This window comes from Maylandia zebra, linkage group LG10, assembly GCF_041146795.1.
Source record: "Maylandia zebra isolate NMK-2024a linkage group LG10, Mzebra_GT3a, whole genome shotgun sequence".
NCBI classification, from domain to species: Eukaryota; Metazoa; Chordata; class Actinopteri; order Cichliformes; family Cichlidae; genus Maylandia; species Maylandia zebra.
The window spans coordinates 7,617,820-7,639,107 of NC_135176.1; the positions used below are offsets into that span (position 1 = coordinate 7,617,820).

At 41.2% G+C, this 21,288-nt stretch overlaps 1 protein-coding gene across 9 annotated transcripts in view; it reads left to right on the plus strand.

Moving 5' to 3' along the window:
* The window catches only part of srrm3 (serine/arginine repetitive matrix 3), a 144,940-nt gene that overhangs the window by 99,493 nt on the left and 24,159 nt on the right, over positions 1 to 21,288 (plus strand). For 8 of the 9 annotated variants that reach the window (XM_076888947.1, XM_076888949.1, XM_076888952.1 and 5 more), the window contains 4 exons: positions 10,594 to 10,695; positions 11,151 to 11,231; positions 13,102 to 13,143; positions 13,849 to 13,917. In XM_076888947.1, coding sequence (XP_076745062.1) covers positions 10,594 to 10,695; positions 11,151 to 11,231; positions 13,102 to 13,143; positions 13,849 to 13,917 — 294 coding nt within the window. The remainder of the gene's footprint in view (positions 1 to 10,593; positions 10,696 to 11,150; positions 11,232 to 13,101; positions 13,144 to 13,848; positions 13,918 to 21,288) is intronic. The other variant, XM_076888946.1, reaches the window with a different exon arrangement.

Consider the following 21,288-nt stretch of genomic DNA (forward strand, 5'->3'; position numbering starts at 1 on the left):
TTGTTATCCTCCCACTCTTCCTTATCCTTTTCGCTCACCCAGGATTTAAAAAAAATACACGCAAGCAGACCTCTGTGTGAAGTAAGCTGAAGTGAAATGCCTCTTTAGACATTAACATGCCTTAATTAATCTGACTCCTCAATTAGATATGTTGGTTGGATTGAGAAAAGGTATTACAAATTGATAAGAGATACAGGAAGTCTGAGGAAAGAAAATGACAGAATGTGATAAATCAGCTGTAGCTTAATACACTAGCAATAAACAGCCAGCAGTAAGCTGTGGCTACCTCATAACTCTGTTTACTGGTGTCCCACATTGATTTCCTGAAGAATGGATGGGAATGTGGAGCGAGACAAGGAATGCAGCATGTAAAGCCTCTCAGAGCCTTTCGTGCTTACTTACCAAGGCTGCCCCTCAGTTTCAGATAGCAGTTCAATATCTGATGTAATACCTGAGACCAGCCTTTCCTTATTAGGAAACAGAAATATATCTTATTTTGTATAGAAGTGGTTTTATCTTATCTAAACATTGTGCATCCACAAGATTAAGGTTTTTCCCCGACGACCATCTAATCAATCAGCTCGGCTTATAGAAATCCCAGCACAGTAAACTTTTCATCTCAATATGACAACTCTAAAGTCTTTGTAGTTTGCCCCCATACATATAATGAAGAGTAATCCATACAGCCACCACCTGCCTCCTCCCCAGAATAACAAACTATAACTCTCTGCAGCAACAGAAACATGTGCAGGACTTCACGAGCAGAGTGGTTGTCTGAAAGAGGCTATGAATGAGTTGCACTACTTGGTGCTACAGCCCTAGGGAGACCCTTGGCCATAGTCCATCACTGCCAAGTCTCAGGGACAGTGGCTGAATTAGAGAGGCTCTTACCTCACCAGGTCAGCAGAGAGACTCACTCATCTGCCTAATAGGAACGCTGTCTGGACTGGACAGATGTCGTCAGCATAATGGAGCATAGTATAAATTAGGAAACTAGAGACAGGATGGGGAATTGGTTGATTTGTTACTAATGACTAAGCATGGGGACCACTAGATTGTTTAAATTGTTGTTAATTGCTCTTTTTGGCAGCGAGTTTCTTTTCCTGCCCTGTGGGGGCAACACCGACAGCTAAAGCAACAATTTCTTTTTGTTTTGCTTTGAAAAAACTAAATCAAGACATTGAATGTGAAGTCAGCAAGTAATGCTGAAGTCGCATGCTGTTATGAATCTTTCACAATTATTTACATTTTAATGTCCCTGTTTAAAAGAATCTAAAGCAACTTCAGCTAACTGAGTCAGCACACTCATGGGTCATGGGTAAAGTCTGTGAATCCCATTAGAGATGTTTTTTTCATAATTTTTTTTTAGAAGTAAGAAATTTGTCAAGTGAATATGGTAAATGGCCTGTATTTGTATAGCGCTTTTCTAGTCCCTTGAGGACCCCAAAGCGCTTCACACTACATTCAGTCATTCACCCACACATTCACACACTGGTGATGGCAGCTACATTGTAGCCACTGCTGCCCTGGGGCGCACTGACAGAGGCGAGGCTGCCAGACACTGGCGCCACCGGGCCCTCTGACCACCACCAGTAGGCAAACACGGGGTTAGTATCTTGCCCAAGGATATTTGACATGCAGCCAGGAGGCAGCCTGGGATCGAACCACCGACCTTCTGATTAGTGGCTGACCTGCTCTGCCACCTGAGCTACAGCCACCTATAGCACAAACAATTAGAACTGCTGTGTTATTAACACATCCTACTATTAATACATCCGACTTTAAATCACAGTGCAGATGTTGTTAATCGAGATCTGGCTTTGTAATAGATAATTAGTGCATATTAGGTTATTAGTAGGGGTGCAACGATACACAAAATTCACGGTTCGGTTCGGTTCGATACTTTGGTGTCACGGTTCGATATTTTTTCGATACAAAAAAATGTTCATGCATTTTTAATTTGTCATTTATTAAAATTATAAATATATATTTTAACTCAAAAGTACAGTTTTTAAATTTAACCCTAACCCTTGTGCGTGTTTTTTATTTTGACAGCGAATGCGCACCTGCGGACCACTTATGTGCAGCCCTGGTTATTTAGCTCGTCATATTGCAGCCACAGAAATTCTTTTGTCCATGAAACCATAAAGCTGCACTTTCTTTTTGCCTTATAGTCTGATTTGTCATAACTTCTCCGTTTTGTGGTAAGCTTTTCTTTGGCTGTCACTTCTTCACCCTGACTTCTTCACCCTGACCTGTCTTATTTGGCTCAGAAGAAATGAAATATATATCCTCCTGCTTTTACACACGCACTCACATAAGCTCAGCGATTCTCTGCGCGATCAACCTCTCACATGTTTAAGCTTGCTGCGGGAGATTTCACTTGTCATGTTTGCATAGTAAGCTAACGATTAATAAGACGATGTCAGAGGAATTGGTGCGCAAATTATCATCACTCACAGATCAGTGCTGTCGCTCTCTATACACAGTTCGCGTGATTGCAAAGTGAAAGCAAAAAAACGAGCGCAAATTCAAACGCGATTTCAATATGTCACATATTGACAGTGGCTCACCGATGCCAATGACATAATTACCCAGCTACATTTCTGAAAGAATGCAAAAGCATTGACATATATTTTTCCTTCCTACAATAGCCCGACGGGCAGGGCAGAGATAGATTTTGGTAGCCCGACTGAAAAAAATCGCTAGCCCCAGGACGTCGGGCTAGCGATATTGCAAGCCCTGTATCTGATTGAGGAATCACTCATCTTTGGAAAAGAGAGTTTATTACAGAGAAATGGCTCTTTCCAAAATAAAAGCTATACTATCCGCTTCTTCTGGGCTATATTCTCAGCAGCATAAGGAGAATCATGTGCTAACAGCTGTCTAAATGACTCGGCTAAAGTTAGTAGCATGCTTGTTGTTTTTGTCTTTGCACTAGGATGATGTCGGCGTAAATATGCAGTCATATTCGTTGTGTTCCCACTAGTGATTTCAGGTTAATCTCGTTGAAATGACCTTAACGCCACAACACGGCAAATCTCCGTTAACGAGCTACCGCGGATCGCCCCGTGCATGGGGCTAGACGGCCAACACGTTAACGAGCTAACTGCGCTAACACACTAGCTCCCACCCATGTAATTGAGCATTGCACGGCACATCCAACATACTGTTTTACTTTAGTCCATGACCTTCAGGGTCATACGTCACATGAAAACCAAAATAATTCCAAACGCCAGATCTGGAGAGCTTAACTTCTGTCTTGCTAGCTTGCCCTGCGCTCTTCCTTCTGACTATGCTGTCTGTGTTGAGCGCTCAGTAGATCTGCGCTCGACAGTGCAGCCTAGGCGGAGTAGTCGAACGCAGATTCACTGAGCGCTCAACACAGACAGCATCGTCAGAAGGAAAGTTGATAAAATAAATTACAAATGTTATATTGTTCGATACATATGCGTACCGAACCGAAAGCACTGTATCGAACGGTTCAATATCGATACGAATATCGTTGCACCCCTAGTTATTAGCTAATGTTAGCAAACTTGCTTATCAAGATGACTCCATTGACTGCATGGATGCACTGCAAAGAGAAATGTTACTTTGTGATAAGTAAAAAAAACAAACAAAAAAAAAAAAAGAAAGAAAATGGAAAAAAGAGAAAAGTAGAATTTCACTTACCTGGACTGCAAAGTTTTTGATCAAGCTTTTAGTACAATAAACCACATTCCAATCTGAATTGGTAAGCTAACTCCATTAAAATGCTCTAACATGACCAATGAGTCCAGTCCAATTACTCAAATTAGCAGAGGCAGTACTTAGCATTCAGCGATCATCTACAGCGGACCTCATTTAAGCCTTAAAAGTGTGAAATTAATCAGTTCCAAAAAAACAGTCACCCCCATACAGCTGTTATGAAGGTGAGCCAAGATCTTTTTTTTCTCCCCACTATGCTGTAAACATGTCAGTTTCATCACTTCAGTTGGGCATTTTAACAAGAGCGTCGGTGTGAATTGACTCACTTTTACAGCTGCTTAAAGTGGCTCTAAGAGAAACTCTAGTTTTTTGGCTTTATTTCTCTTTCCCAGAGGTTTCTACCTAATACAGCCATGCTAAATATTTTGTATTTGGCTGATGTGGAGTGATGGCATTTTTTTAGAAAAATATTGATGTTAAGGAGGAAGAGTATGCAGCTGCTTCTGAATGTGCACAAGCCTAGTATCCGAACACTTCCTCCAAGGCCAAGCCAATTACATTACCAGAGGCTTGGACTGGAGCCTGCATTTAGTCTGAGAGGCCACACCATCTGGATTTCAAAAGCTAAATAATAAAAATATAGACTTTACAGAGATTTTAGTGAATCTAACCAAAAAATAATACTGCAGGGTATCGATGTGTTTCTGTGTACATGCGTGTCTTCTCAGCTCAGAGTTAAAATGTGAGTTATTTTTGCCTTTTTGCAGTGAAAGTGTGAGTGCCATCAACATGCGGTGCTTACTTAAAATATCATCTATAGTCTATATTCCCTCGCAAACTTTCAACTTCACTTTCTAATGCAAACATCTGAGTCGTCTGACACCCTCTTCTCCTCACTTAATTCTGCTGTTTGAGGCAGATATTTTTGTTGCGCGAGTTCCAATTAAGTTGATTTTTGTAACTCATGTTCATCACAGATGTAATTCTGCTGGTTCTTAGCATCCCTGCTGTGCCTAGTGGTGCTCAGCCAATTAAAGGCCAAAGTCTTCTCAACTAACCACCAGACCCCATTCCCTGTTCGTGTTGGTTCCACTCTCTCCTTCCAGATACTTGACACCAGTGGCGTGTCCAGCAGGGTGGCCTGGGGGGGCACAGTGAGGTGAACAATGAGAGGTGGTGGATTGGCCAGATGCAGGTGGATGTGTAAAAATAACTCAGTTGTTTGGTGGTGGCTATGGCGGGGCTTCCACAGAGGCCAGCAGGTAGATGAGGGAAGGGGAGGCAGGAGGAGAGCCCCGAGGCAGCCGCCAGTCCGAGTGTCAGGTGAACTGAACTTCAGGTAAGAAGTTATGACCTGCAGTCTATCTGGGTTAGATATAAACCAAGTTTAGGTGTAGTTTATTTTCGTTGTGCTGACTTTTTACCGTCAGTTACAATAACTCGTACTGCGTTCTAGCCAGCTTGACGGAGTTTTTATACAGCTGGGTGGGTGCTATGATGTAACTTATAGTGAACTTTATTTTATTCATAAGGTTAGTTAGTAGAGTTGCCAACGGCTCCTTAAAAAAATGGAATGGTCCCTCAATCAGAGAAAATATTACACGTTTCGTATTGAGCTGAGAAGAGATGTAGTTTGTCCTGGTCTTTCGCTATAATGAAAAAAAGACACAAAGCTGGAGTTATTCTGTCATTACGCTGCACAGCTGCCTCTTCTTCTCTCATCCTCTCACCCTCCCTCTCCTGTTGCTACTTCAATCATGAAACTGATCAATGATCAGCTGATCGGCTTTTCTCTCTTGTTTATTTATCGCCCACTTTATGCCAGAAAGAGGAAACCAGCGGATGTCGCGCTAAACAACAGCTGCACGTTTAAGCTTGATCAGCTGTTGTTAGAATTTATTTAATATTAATTTCTAGTATCAGCTGACGTTTGCTGGAGCCACAGCTGTAAACCTGCTGGTCATGATGTCGGTTTGGATATGTGGTGAGAGGGAAACATGAAGATGAAACCAGCAGATGTCCTTACTGAATCATCAGAGCTGAACAGGTGATGGAGAAACAGGTTTACCTTTTAGGTGACATGAATGAGTTGGAGGGAAGTTATGAACTGTTTCTGAGAGACAACTTACACCAGGATCCTTTTCTGTGTAGCTGACAGCTGGTAACTGTGCAGGGGCGGGTCTAGGAAAGTTTTGCCAGGGGGCCAGGTAGGGCATTAACAGGGAAAGGGGGGGCACAAAGAAATACTTTTCTTTCTTATTCTCATTTAAAATATCTCGCTTTTATTAAATAATTATCTAAATCTTACAACCAAAGTTTTTATCTGACGTAAAATGTATAGAAATCATACATATACCAACAAGACAGTGTACATCACTGTCACAACAGCATTTGTTTTCATTCAAAGTCTTTATGGCTTTAATACCTGGTGGGCCGGTCTCTAGTCAAAATGCCCGATTTTCTGTCCCAGTCCAGCCCTGCAGGTTAATACTGGCTGTGTCACCATGCCAGCTGACTGTATTTCATCATCAGCCAGTGTTGTTCTTTATCAATATTACCAAAGTTTACCATAAGGCAGCATAGGAAGTATTTACTTGCTTTCAGGTTTTATTCAAATGTTAGTCTTTTCAGTTGTTTCCCCACTTTTTTCCTGTTTCAAAATCAAACACCAGTTTGTGAGAAGATTATCTTCTTTTTTTAACAGGCAGATAAAGTTTTACATTGGAATTGGCTAATTTGTCAATTGTTTGTTACAAATGTTCGTATTTTAATATTCAAAAATGTTTTTGCCCAAAACATATGTGCACTATATGTCAGTAAAAATACTATGCAAATATTGATGTCCTTGAATGCTGAGTAAACACTGACAAAGCACTGATTGTCAGAGGTGTGGACTCGAGTCACATGACTTGGACTCGAGTCAGACTCGAGTCATTAATTTTATGACTTTAGACTTGACTTGAAAAAATGTTCTAAGACTTGTGACTTGACTTGGACTTTTACACCAATGACTTGGGACTTGAATTGGACTTGAACCGGTTTACTTGAAAAGACTTGATATTTCACCCCAAATATAAAATTTAACATGCATATTATATAGAGATTGAAAATGTGACGTCATTCACGGGTAGAACCGCAAAGGATTCTGGGAACTCGTGGCAAGCGGTACTAGCGCACGCAGGCTTTCAATTAAGATCAGTCACACAGCGATAAAAAGAAACACAAAAATGTCAAGAAGCTGTTGTATTATTAACTGCAATAGCCGGTCGCATGACAGCCACGGGAAGCCGACGGGTAAAGAGATCGGTTGTTATCGGATTACGTCGTGGAAGAGAAATTGTTCGAGCCATGTTTCCGAAGTAACAAAGAGGCGACTGGATTGCAGCCATTCAAAGATCAAATATAACGTCCTAGAACACTCCAGCTCACAGGTTAGTCTGCTCCAAGCATTTACACAAAGGTCAGTCTGCTGTTGTAGTTAATGCGTCATTTTTCATAACATAATTGGTGATATAGGTTACAAGCAAGTCTGGCGCTGAACAGAAATTGTCCGCTATGCTCCTTTATTTATTGTGCATAAATAGTAAATTATCCTGACACAATATTGCGTTTCGCTTCTGTTATTATGGTACACTGACAAAAACACATACTTTTATTCACAGGATAAAACAGGTTTTTTGTATCACTAATTGCCCAGTACGATTACAGCATACAATATTATTGTCACTGCTACATTTCTGTGATGCTACCAGAAATTATTTCCACTACTAATTAATTACCGTTGAGCTCAAAGGTTATATTAATAAACGGTTAACGAATGTGTATTTATGAAGACGATTTGTGAGACTGGTAAACTTATGATACGTACGATGGTCTTTCGTTCTACACGGTGCATTTCAAGGTCCTGCACCCATCCGTCGGTAAACTGTACCTGGGCTTGTTGCAGTGACCGGAAGTTACTAAACTTCATGAGTGTATGCACTCACTCCAAGAACCGTATAATTATAAATATGCATATAAATATGCTAAGATGAGATAGCTGACTTCATCTAACTAGCAAATGTTTTCCAGGCTACGTTGGTGATACAGTTTTTTTTAATGTGTATGATATTTTTGTCATGCGATTTTAAAGCTGGTCCTACAACCGCATCCAAGAATAACATGCAGCGTATCTCAGAACTGTCGGTGAAAATTATTCTTGGAGCTAAGTTTAATTGAGCTGCATTTTAAAGAGGTGCAATTTCACAATTTGTGTATATTTTCTAAGTTCACTATTTTGTATGTGTTGAGAAAAACACAGATTTTAAAATTACATGGTCTAATATTTACATTTAGCATATAACTGCAACATTATTTTTTCGTTTGTTTTTTTTAAAGACTCGAAAGGACTTGAAATTCAAAGTTTCAGACTTGTGACTTGACTCGGACTTTTACACCAGTGACTTGAGACTCGACTCTGACTTGCCTGACATTACTTGAGACTTGACTTGAGACTTGAGGATAAAGACTTGAGACTTACTTGAGACTTGCAAAACAATGACTTGGTCCCACCTCTGCTGATTGTATCTCTTGTACTTTATCAACGCAGTATCTAAAAACTTTGCACCGTAGTGGTTAAAATCTCATTCTAATAAGAGTTAAAAGCGCATTCGGTTATTAGGTTTATAGGATTATTGAATTATGGTTAACGGTTGGTAGAATTTTTTTTAAACATTATCTGCCAATTACATCTGCCACCCTTCTCCAAATCTGTGCCCCTACCTGGCCCCCCCAACAAAAATTTTCTAGACACGCCACTGCTTGACACAACTTATTTGTTTTTTTCTTCTACATCACTGTTCCGTTTTATCCAAATTTATATCACACCTTTGTCTGATTATACATTCCTTTTTTATCTCTTACCTATTAATAAAGGAGGCATGGTGTCGCGCTGAGAACCTCTGTTGTCTTCGCTAAAGACAGTGCTCCCATGTGTTACATATGTGTGTAGGGGGCGAAAGCGTCATAACACCCAGAATATGACATGCTGAGTGTGTTATAATAGTTTGAGCTGATAAACTCTGGGAGTTGTGACAGCATGAAGGGAAAAAAAGAGTCAGTATGGTGTGGGTTTTTTTTGTTTTAACATCACACGTGGCAAGGTCACATTTGGCAGACCAGAAGAGGCACCTAAGAGGGAAGAGGGTAGTGAGGCCAAGAGGAAGAAAGGAGGCTCCAGCCATCTGTCAATACATACAATGCAATGTGTGATAAACAAGTCTGAAGATATGAATCCCACAAGCTGGTCTGTAAGAGATTGAGAGCTAATGATATTCTCATTGCTGCAGTGAGGGAAAATTGCAACTGTCGGTATAGAACTCAAGTTGCATTTGATTTTTAGTTTTATTTTTTTGTCGTGTAATAGAGTCGGTTTATTTTTCTTGCTTTTGTTTTTGTTCCTTTAAAATTTAATGCTATTTACCATATGGGTAGGTGGAATGTTTCTAGCCTCACCAAAGGACGGCACCACTGATCTGTCATCTGGGTCATTTTTATAAATGCGCATTAGATTAGAATGACATTTTTGTACATCTGTTCATAGCTTCTAGAGGATGAACACCGTTGACTTCTCTCTAGTGGTAGCCTGACATTTATAGTTTTTTTGAGAGGGAATGCATTGGTATAAAACTTCCTATACAGTTGTTGTTTCATCAGGATTTATTAGGCTATAAACACCCCCTGACTTTCTGTCTATCACTTTAAGGGCTTAAAATAAGCGCTTCCCTTAAGACTTTCTACTTGCAATAAGGCTATGTTAAAAATCAGTCGGGCCATGCCTGTAAAGCTAATTTTCATTCATCTTGGTGTTACTTTGTGATCAGAGCATTTTACCAATTTGAGCTGAACCCATAAATCCAAGATATGATTAATACATTCAGAAAATTTAATAAATAATTTAGCATTTTCTTTCTGCTGCTACCTTATTTAACCCTACTGGGTTACCAGAGTGGAAGATTGACGTCTATGATTTGGTACAGATTTTACACCAGATGTCTTTCCATACACTTGTGTTGCATAATTTCTTAACACAGAGCCACTAAATACAGTAAATCATTTAGGAAAAGTGTCACATTTCACCAATTGTCCTCTAGAGGGCGTTGATGAGTGGCTGTTTTACCAGCATAATGTCCCTCTTACTGTGTTTGTTGGTCACAATTAAAGTTTCTCTTGGCTGTCCATGTACAGTGAAGCATTCCTACTATTTGAAAAATAAAATGTCTGCTATACTTCAGCATATTAATCGCCATTTTGATGTATAACAATGACAGTGTTTTTTTCCCCCTTTGGCTCAGACTACAATCTTTAAAGGTAAAAAGAAAATCTCTTTGCAAGAAAATCCCTAAACAAATGTGATAATTGTATTAAAAATGTAAAGTTCTCGAATATTGACATCAGATTAGTATAGTATGGTAGTATGATAGTCTTCAGACTTGTTACTCCTCTTTCCTGAGGTTCTTTCAAACAGTGAGCAGCTGCCATCATCAATGTTCTCTCAGCTTCCTTAAACCCTGGCAGCCTGCACACCACATGCTGCTGCTATCCACTATCCACCTGGTATAAATCCATCACTTGGCTAAATTGATTAGGTTGTATGTTTAAAAAAATATTTATAAATATGACACAAGTCGGCTTTGTTTATTTTAATTGTTTAATGTCCCCACATGCTGAAAATGATGTTGCTCAGTTCTTCTTTTCATCCTTTTTCCTGTGATTGCCATGGTCACACACACCCAGCTAAGATGGCAAATATAAAAAGTTAATTATGAAGAAGCCCCACACAGATGTTGCTGTTGTTTGTCTGCATGTTTTCACTGAAGACAATGAAGACACACTGTTCACCACAATCTCTTCATGTGTTTTCAGGGTCAACCACCTGCACTATCCCCCTGATGGGTATGAAGAGGACCCTGAAGTGATTGGCTATGAAGATGGAGATTATGGGCATGACTACCATGGTGACAACAGGTATGTTCAAGGATGTGTTAAATCAGCTGTCTGTCGTCCCTGTCACATGGCTTGTGGGTGTTTCCTCCAAATGTAAACACAAAAAAAATCTTAAAATATCACCCACAGTGCATGTGGCGTGAGGTAGGCAGCAATTATTATTTATATATGAAAACTGTTACATAGATGGTCATTTAGACTGTACTCTGTGTGTGTGTGTGTGCGTGTCGCTTCATAGACAAGATTAAGTGTCATTTCCTCAAAGTGATTTCCTGTTTGGATGGTAAGATGTATTGTATAGATATTGTGTTATGAATGAAATGAGAAAATGAGAAAATATACACTTATCATTCCTGTTATCGGCAAAGCATCGGCAAATAACTGTAATCAGAAATTGAAAACTGGAGATGATTATAATAGCAATCGCTTGTAAATGATTTATGCTCCCCCTAACTCTCTTGATGCGGCCAATTCAGGGTGAAGAGGAAATCAAGCAGCTCACATTCCCCTCGTCCAAAGAAAAGGAAGAAGAAGAAATCTGGCCGTCGAAGGAGTCGGTGAGTGGAATAGAATAGAGTAGAATAGCTAGGGCTGGGTATCGTCACTGATTTCTAGAATCGATTCAATTCCGATTCACAAGGTCCCAAATCGATTCGATCCACGATTCGATTTAATTCGATTCGATTCGATTTAAATCTGGGAAATTTTGACAGTCAGAAGTATAATTCAGATCAGAACATTTACATATTTTTGTATCTATAAAAAGGAAGCTGACACTCGCAAGACTTTATCCAAGGTGTGAGCATCACAGCAGATGCCTTTGTGTCAAAGTAGCTGAAGATAAAACACAGAAAAACATGAAGGTGATTTTCCTGGTCTGGGATTTTATAAAAATATTCTGCAGTACATCAAAAACGAAAGAAAACCATTAATTAGTGAACATTACCTCTGACGTTACAGCGGTTTTATTAGACACACGGCTAAGCATTTTGCATTTTGAATAATATTAAAAAGTTTAAATTTGTTCAGTATTGAACAGCAGAAATGAGGTTTTCTTTTCGGAAGAATGTAAAAGGGAAAAAAACAGCGGCCGACAGCGCTGTAAACAACAGTAGACTTGTGCGTAACAAGCAAGCGAATAATGAAGAAAGCGAAAGTGTTCGAGAGAGAGAGAGAGAGAGGGGGGGGGGGGGGGGAGAGGGGGAGGGAGAGAGGGAGAGAGAGAGAGCTGCGCATCGCAATGGAAGCAAAACAGTAAAAGAGTGAATTCATGACGATGTTTATGTGAAGCGTTTGGATCTTCTTTTGCTGCTGGTTCGGTCAATATTGTTTGGAGAGAGATCAAACTAACAGCTTTAGAATCAGCGCATAAAGGGCGTGAACACAAAGCGCGGACCCGGATCAGCGAGCTGTCGGCTTTCAGCCCCGACTGTGAGAAAGGCGACATCTAACTGATTCTGATCCGCGGGTCGCGCTGTGTGTTTAAGTCTATGTGCAGAATCCCTGTACCTGCTCTCATTTACTGTTTGGTGGTTCTTGAAATTTTGTGAGATGTCACCAGAGATTCTGGCATTTCGGACAAAATAAATTTATATTAAAAAATCGATTCAGGATTTTAATGAATCGATTTTACGTTATCCAAGCCAGAATCGATTTTAATCGATGAATCGATTATAAAAACCCACCCCTAAGAATAGCCTTTATTGTCATTGTACAGACTACAACGAAATTGGAGTGCCGCTCCCTTGGTGCAAGTTTCAATAATAAATATAAATGTAAAATATAAAAAGTACAAAAAAAACCCCAAAAAAACCCAATCGTAAGTACTCAAACAATAGTATGTACAATATATACAGGATAGCAGCATTAATATAATGACAGTATGAATAGCAGCATAATATAATGACAGTGACGGTATGGAATAGGTTCAATTGTTTTTGTGCTTATTTACTACGGTGATAGCTCTGGGAAAGGAGCTATCCCTGAATCTGTTTGTCCTGGTTTTATGTGACCTGTACCGTCGGCCTGACGGTAATAGTTCAAACAGTTGATTGCTGGGGTGAGAGTAGTCCTTGATGAAATTGCCAGCTCTGCTGAGGTACCGAGAGTTTGCAGTGACCTCCAGGCTGGGCAGAGAGCAGCCAGTGATCTTCTGGGCTGTGTTGATGATCCTCTGCAGTACTTTCCTGTCCGCAGCTGAGCACCCTGCATACCATGATGTTATGCCGTACGTTAGGATGCTCTCTATGGTGGCTCTGTAAAATGTCACCAGCAGCCTCTCCTCCAGGTTGTTCCTCCTGAGCACTCTCAGAAAGCGGAGACCCTGCTGGGCCTTTTTAACCACCACCGTGGTATTTGCAGTCCAGGAGAGGTCATCAGAGATGTGCACGCCCAGAAACCTCTGACAGACTGTGGTCTATTTGTCAGGAAGTCCTTGATCCAGAGGCAGATGGGGGTGGAGAGTCCCAGGTGAGACAGTTTCTGGACCAGGATCTCCGGGATGATATGATTGAATGCTGAACTAAAGTCCAGGAAGAGCATTCTCACATAGCTTCATCAGTCCTAGATGTCGCCTGGTTATTGCTTCTGTAGTTGGTAATGTGATTGATCCCCTGCCACATTTTTCTGGGGTCATTGTCAGCAAAGTGATCTTCAATCCTCCTCCTATAGGCAGCCTTAGCTTTCCTGATGGAAACAGCTTCCACTGATCGCTGATGAAGTGGTTCGATTTTGCTCTGTTTTCCTTTTTTTTTTTCCTTTCGCCAGCTCCGCTGACAGAATAATTACACTGGTGGTTTTGTAAAACGGAATTCCAATTATTTTGGTGTGAGTATCACAAATGAGCCATCAGATATCGCGACTGTGCATGGGGGTGGGGAGCCATTAGCAAAGCACACCCTCATCTCCCATTTTCTTTTGACAAGGTCAGGAAAAGAGGGGGAGTAAGATTGAAATGAAGAGACACAGAGGCATTAGAGAGCAGCCACAATAAAAGGAGAAAGGCAGAGGGATGAATAGAGCTGAGAGAGAAATCAGCTGAGCCACTATAAGATGATACCTTTGCTCATAATGACCCTATCTGAGGGGTAATGTAATGCAGTGAAAAGCCACAGTTTAACATCTATCTGAGGTTCACTTAGCAGTCACGTCATGTATCCTTCTCTCTATCAACAGGTTTGGCAGCTTCTCACCCACTCACAGAGAGAAGAAGAAAAAGAGTGGGAAGAAACACAAGCGAGACCGGTGAGTGCGCACATGCACGCGCACGTGTGTGTGTGTGTTTGCGTGTGTGTGCAAAGGTAAAGAATCTGGATTTTGAAGGCTTTGATCAACAGTTCGCCTTGTGATGAAGCATTTTCAGCACTGTAGTTCATTTATCCGAAATATTAAAGGAAAAGGGAAAGGTGAAAATGAGGCTTGGAAGAGACCCCAAAAGCAAGCGCTCATCAACAAAAACTCTAGGTGCCTTGGGATATCATAACAGCAATAAGCAGTGGTAGAGTGGCCTCTTCCTCCTCTGGTTTCCCTCATTCTCTGCCTGACTCAAGGGGAAATGGGCTAAATGTGTTGCTCTAATAACCCAGTCTGTATGACGGGGCGCACAACTCAAGAAAAATGAGCCTCTTACTAAATTGCTGAGCATCACTGCGCTGCCCTGCTCTGCTTTCCCTCCTCCATCCATCCACTCTCATCCCATTTCCCCCATGTCCTCTCTACTCATTGCCGCGCCTCCGTTTCAGCCTCACAGCAAGGATGTTCTGCATTGCAGGTGCTGCTGATATCAGAATGCCTAGAACAAGGAAGCAGGAGGGCGACATACAACGTTCCTCCAAAGAGACATCCTCCTCTGATGCTCTTCTTTAAGATGCAGATTAGGAAGGGGAGGGGGTAGATTATACGCAGTCCTGTCCTGCTAACATTTCGCTGGTCTTTGTTTCTTTAAAATAGCAGCGGGTTGATCTCAGGCCATTTGGGTGCATATTTGTCTCATAGCTATACTGTTTATGCCCTTGTGATAAACGTTGTGCCGTGGCGAGGGATTCAGCTGTCACCAGAGCTTGTGACAGAGGAGGAGAAGAATGTCCTCTCCAGAATAACACCTCATACACAACAGTCCCTACCTGAGGCCCTTCGGTGGGGAAGCATGGGTTGTCACGAGGGCCACAGCTCTCAGTCACATACCAGCCACATTTATTACTGTGACAGCTTTATTACTCCTCCTTTTTCAGAGCATCAACAAAGTGCTCCCTCCCACTCTGTGCTGCATGCTGTAGGTGTGTAAAACAGCATGGGAGATGTAGGGCTCTTCAGGAAAATAACTTGCACAGGCCGGCCTGAGTAATCACCATGGAAACTGCAATGAGGGTGAAAAGTGATAGGAAGGTGATGTGTCAGTCCTGTGCTGAAGACTGAGGAATAGCCCATATCCTGCTTATTATGTTAAAGGGGCTTGGCCAATAAGTGTGGCTTTATTGTAGGGAGCAGCATGTTCTACTAAGTGTGGTGACCAACACATGTAAAGTACAGAACTGCTGTTAGAGCTCCCTGCATATAGATGCATGTGATCCAGAGTGCATTGTTTGCTGAAATATCCCACCCCTTACCTTCCAGGAACATTTCTTATAGTCTTTTGTTGGTAAAGTTGATAAGACCAGGCCTGACATCACTCCCCTGCCTTTGCAGGGCTCTAGACTAACTTTTTGCCATGGGCGTACCGGTATGCCTAACTTTTTAAAGTTAGGCGTACGGGCACAAAAGTTAGGCGCACACAAATTTTATAATAATTTATATAATATATGTTTTTCTGGATACACTGTGCTTTTACAGCATTCAAAGACTGATGACACCGTGACAGAGCACTGGCTATGAATTTCAGAAGGATCAGGCCTTAACTTAACAGAAAAGTTAGCAATAGTTCTTTTCCTATTACAGCTACATCCACTTCTGTGGTGCCTAGGCTGCTCACTAGGGCTGGGTATCATCACTGATTTCTATAATCCATTCGATTCCGGTTTTCAAAGTCCCGATTCGATTCAACTTAGCCCCAGACAGTCAGAAATATTATAATTCTGATCATTTATCAGTACTGACTTCATCAGAATTGTGAACATCACAGCAGATGCCTTTGTGTGAAAGTAACTGAGAATAAAACACAGAAAAACATGAAGGAGATTTTCCTGGTCTGGCTTTTTATAGCAGATAACCTTAAAAATATTCTACAATGTTCTGCATATAAAGTTTAAATTTCTTCAGTATTGAACAACAGAAAAAATAAGCTTTCTTGTCCGAAGTCATTTAAGTGAAAAAAAGAAAAAGAAAAGAAAAAGACAGCAGCCGACAGCGCTGTAAACAACGGTAGACTGGTGGGTAATAAGCGAATGAATAATACAGAAAACAGAGATTGGAGACGGGAAACTGTTCTTGAAGTACAGAGATAGATAGAGAGAGAGCTAGCTGTGCATGAAGTGTGATTTTAATAGTCGTGGAAGCAAAACAGCAAAATTCATGACGACATTGATCAAATGTGAAGCGCAGTTTGCTGCTTCTTTTGCTGCTGGCTCGGTGAATTATGGTTGGAGAGACAAAACCTGCAGCTCAGAATCGGCGCAAAAAGACGCAATCACAGCGGACCGGACGCATCAGAATCGCTAAGCTCCGACAGCGTGTCTGTCTACGGGCCGTCGGGTGAGAAAGCCGAGAAAGACAAAGTTGATTCTGATGCGTCGGTCCGTTCTGTGTTTACGTCTTTGTGTGGAATCCGTGTACCTGCTCTCGTTTGCTGTTTGGTTGTTGTTGAAATGGTTTTGTGAGCTTTAATCTGAGAATCTGGCATTTCTGGCAAAACACAGTTATGTTTAAAAGTCGATTCAGGATTTAATGAATTGATATCGCTTTATTCAAGCTACTCACCTCCCACTTCCACCTGCACTTTCAACTGGACCACGGCCAATCAGGGAGGTCCCGCCCCTTACTATCTCTGATTGGTTTAGTCCACGATAGGGGCAAAATGTGTGTCTGTTGTTGACCACAGGGAAGGTTGCAGATTTTATTTTATTTTTTTGCTACCCAAACAGTTGGTCGCACAGGTGCAACCAAATATTTTTTTTTAGTCGCACCACTGAAAATTTTGGTCACATTTGCGACCAAATTGGTCGCACTCTAGAGCCCTGCTTTGATCCCTCTGTCCCACATTTTCTGCTGTTTTTGACCATTTCTTTCTTTCTCTACTTTGGCTGAAGTGAAGCCCAGTCTGTGGTCCTGAAACAACCATTCAAAGAGGTCTTTGACACTTGGGCCTAGTGTGCTAGTCATAATTAACAGCTGTCTACTGGCAGCCAGTTTTATTTTATTTATTTATTTTTTGATAACTTTATTTATGATTTTCCAATGTGACAAAAATACAGAAAAATATAACTGGAATTGCGATTACAAACATTGCCATTGTGAAACTGGTTGTGCCACGCAGGAAAATGTATAATGTATGGACACAAACAAGAAATACTACCATGTGAACAAGGCAGAAAACACCAAAAAGCAAACAAACAAACAAAAATAAAATAAATAAAGGGGGGAGGGGGGGCTGCATTGTGTGCAGTTCTTGTTGGCTTGCTACAGATAGTAGGTGGCTTCAAAGAAAAAAAAAACCCACAGATAAAAGCAGTAATACTTCAGTAAATCACAACTTCTCCACATATTCAATAAAGGATGACCAGGTTTTGTAGTATTTACTTTGAGACCCTCTCAAACTGTATCTCAAATGCTCTATCTACCTCTCTACCCACTGAACAAACACTGGTAGATCGGAATCCTTCCACTTAAGAAGAATTAGACTGCGTGCCAGGAGAGATGAGAAAGCCACTCCATACATTTAATAAGAAGCTATACCGTGTTGGTTTAGGAGGACACCAAATATGTGCTTCATATGTGTTTTCCCACACACATGAAAAAGCTTTAAAAACTAATTCCCAGAACCGGTTCAAATCAGAGCAGGTCCAGAACATATGGCTCATAGTAGCAGGTGATTGCTTGCACCTCGGGCATCCATTATCAGAGGTATTGTATATTTTGGCTAGTTTAGCTTTGGTTAGGTACGCCCGGTGAAGGATTTTAAACTGTATTATACAATGCCGTATACAGATTGAGGATTCATGGATCCTGCTAACACTAAGGTCCCATAGGTCGTCTGAGATCTGGAGGTTTAAGTCCAGTTCCCATGCGTTTCTGGCTTTGGACACAGAGTCTGCCTTTGTATGCTGCAATGTGCTATATATTTGAGAGATATGGCCTCTAGCAATAGGTCGAAATTGTAGACAGTCCTCAAAGTGGACAGTCAATAGGTAGACTTGGATAAGAAGTGAAGTCTTTCCAGTAGCTCACGTTGGTCTCGTGGGAGTATCTATGTTCCCCAAGAAGGAGTCAGCCTCTGAATTATCAGTGCGGGAAGTATAGAGATCCTGATAAAATAGCTTAATTCTGTCAGGGTGTGTTACCTCCTGACTGGAGTATAACTGTATGTCAGGTATAGATTGGGCTGTGGCGGATTGACAAAGCTGATGTGAAAGATATCTACCTGCTTTTTCACCATGCTCGTATATATGATATCTTGATCTAAGAAAGAGCTTCTCAGTTTCTTTAATTGAGAGGGTGTCAAATTCAGACTGCAGCAGTACCTTCTGCTTATATAAATCAGCGGTTGGACAGGTAACATATTGTGTGTCAATGTTTGCTATGAGCTCTGTCAGTTCTCGAAGCTGTTCATTTCGCTTTTTATTCTTATAAGACGCAAAATAAATAATTTGGCCCCGCAGATATGCCTTTAGCGACTCCCAAATTATAGATTTTGAAACATCTGGAGTGTTATTCGTTTCTAGAAAAACTCAATGTGGTACTCAATGAACTTGCAAAACTCCTCATCTGACATTAATGCTAAGTCAAATTTCCAGAAACGCTGCCTTGTGCACACATTTGAAAATGAGATATCAACCTGTACTGGTGCATGATGTGAAATTACAATTGCATGTTATTTACACATGGTGACCCTTGGGATAAGGAAATTATCCAAAAGAAAATAATCAATCCTCGAATACAAATGATGCACAGGGGAGAAGAAGAATAGTATTTTGCTAAGGGCTCAGTGATACGCAGTGGATCTGAAATACCATAGTTTTGAAGAAATGTATTCAGAACGGACACTGATCTGGAGGTCCGAGTAGACTGATGTGGCTTAGACCTGTCAAGGTTGGGATCGAATACCAGATTCAAATCCCCACCAGGTGATGCGTATTTAAATCTGGCAGCAGGCCAATCAGTCTTAATAAAAATTGTGGATTGTCCCAAGTTGGTGCATAAGTATTCACCAAAATAACTGGAGTGTTGTGGAGCCTGCCAGTAACTATCAGAAAGCGACCATTTGAAGTGATGAAAGGAAAATGTTTTCTAACAAAAATGGCAACCCACCGCGATTTAGAGTTAAATGCAGAATGGTAGACCTGGGAGACCCAACTTTCTGTCAACCTATTGCTTTGCGTGGAGCGCAGATGTGTCTCCTGTAGAAAGACAATGTCTGGTTTGAAAGTCGACAGATGAGTGAATATCCTTTTACGCTTTTTAAAATTATTCAGACCTTCTACATTCCATGTTATAAATCAGAATCAGGTGTAGTTGCAGTTGTAGTTTGGTTATATAGCCATATTCATACTTTCAAGACAGTCATGACAAGCAAGCCGAATAATAATTTGGAGTAAGTATACACACAAAACTGCAGCCAACAAGAAAAAGGAAAAACCCAGAGTAACTATACAGGGAGTGCAGAATTATTAGGCAAATGAGTATTTTGTCCACATCATCCTCTTCATGCATGTTGTCTTACTCCAAGCTGTATAGGCTCGAAAGCCTACTACCAATTAAGCATATTAGGTGATGTGCATCTCTGTAATGAGAAGGGGTGTGGTCTAATGACATCAACACCCTATATCAGGTGTGCATAATTATTAAGCAATGTCCTTTCCTTTGGCAAAATGGGTCAAAAGAAGGACTTGACGGTTTAAAAAAGTTAGAAATAGTGAGATATCTTGCAGAGGGATGCAGCAGTCTCAAAATTGCTTCTGAAGCTTCTGAAGTGTGATCATCGAACAATCAAGCGTTTCATTCAAAATAGTCAACAGGGTCGCAAGAAGCGTGTGGAAAAACCAAGGCGCAAAATAACTGCCCATGAACTGAGAAAAGTCAAGCGTGCAGCTGCCAAGATGCCACTTGCCACCAGTTTGGCCATATTTCAGAGCTGCAACATCACTGGAGTGCCCAAAAGCACAAGGTGTGCAATACTCAGAGACATGGCCAAGGTAAGAAAGGCTGAAAGACGACCACCACTGAACAAAACACACAAGCTGAAACGTCAAGACTGGGCCAAGAAATATCTCAAGACTGGTTTTTCTAAGGTTTTATGGACTGATGAAATGAGAGTGAGTCTTGATGGGCCAGATGGATGGGCCCGTGGCTGGATTGGTAAAGGGCAGAGAGCTCCAGTCCGACTCAGACGCCAGCAAGGTGGAGGTGGAGTACTGGTTTGGGCTGGTATCATCAAAGATGAGCTTGTGGGGCCTTTTCAGGTTGAGGATGGAGTCAAGCTCAACTCCCAGTCCTACTGCCAGTTTCTGGAAGACACCTTCTTCAAGCAGTGGTACAGGAAGAAGTCTGCATCCTTCAAGAAAAACATGATTTTCATGCAGGACAATGCTCCATCACACGCGTCCAAGTACTCCACAGCGTGGCTGGCAAGAAAGGGTATAAAAGAAGAAAAACTAATGACATGGCCACCTTGTTCACCTGATCTGAACCCCATTGAGAACCTGTGGTCCATCATCAAACGTGAGATTTACAAGGAGAGAAAACAGTACACCTCTCTGAACAGTGTCTGGGAGGCTGTGGTTGCTGCTGCACGCAATGTTGATGGTGAACAGATCAAAACACTGACAGAATCCATGGATGGCAGGCTTTTGAGTGTCCTTGCAAAGAAAGGTGGCTATATTGGTCGCTGATTTGTTTTTGTTTTGTTTTTGAATGTCAGAAACGTATATTTGTGAATGTGGAGATGTTATATTGGTTTCACTGGTAAAAATAAATAATTGAAATGGGTATATATTTGTTTTTTGTTAAGTTGCCTAATAATTATGCACAGTAATAGTCACCTGCACACACAGATATCCCCCTAAAATAGCTAAAACTAAAAACAAACTAAAAACTACTTCCAAAAACATTCAGCTTTGATATTAATGAGTTTTTTGGGTTCATTGAGAACATGGTTGTTGTTCAATAATAAAATTATTCCTCAAAAATACAACTTGCCTAATAATTCTGCACTCCCTGTAAACCTAACTCCCACAACAGAGCGTTCTCACTCCCGAGGCGTAACATGTCGACGTTTTGTCACGTCCCGCGGCGTTCCTGAGGAACGTGAAAGGAGACCTTCGGCGTTCTTATGGTACGCGGCGGGTTATGGCTGGGATCCAGTGCAATGACGCTCCCGCGGTAATAGACGTTCCAGCCCTGTATTCCAGCCCTAAACCTAACCTTATCCCTAGCCCTGACCATAACCTTATTCCTGACCTTAACCAG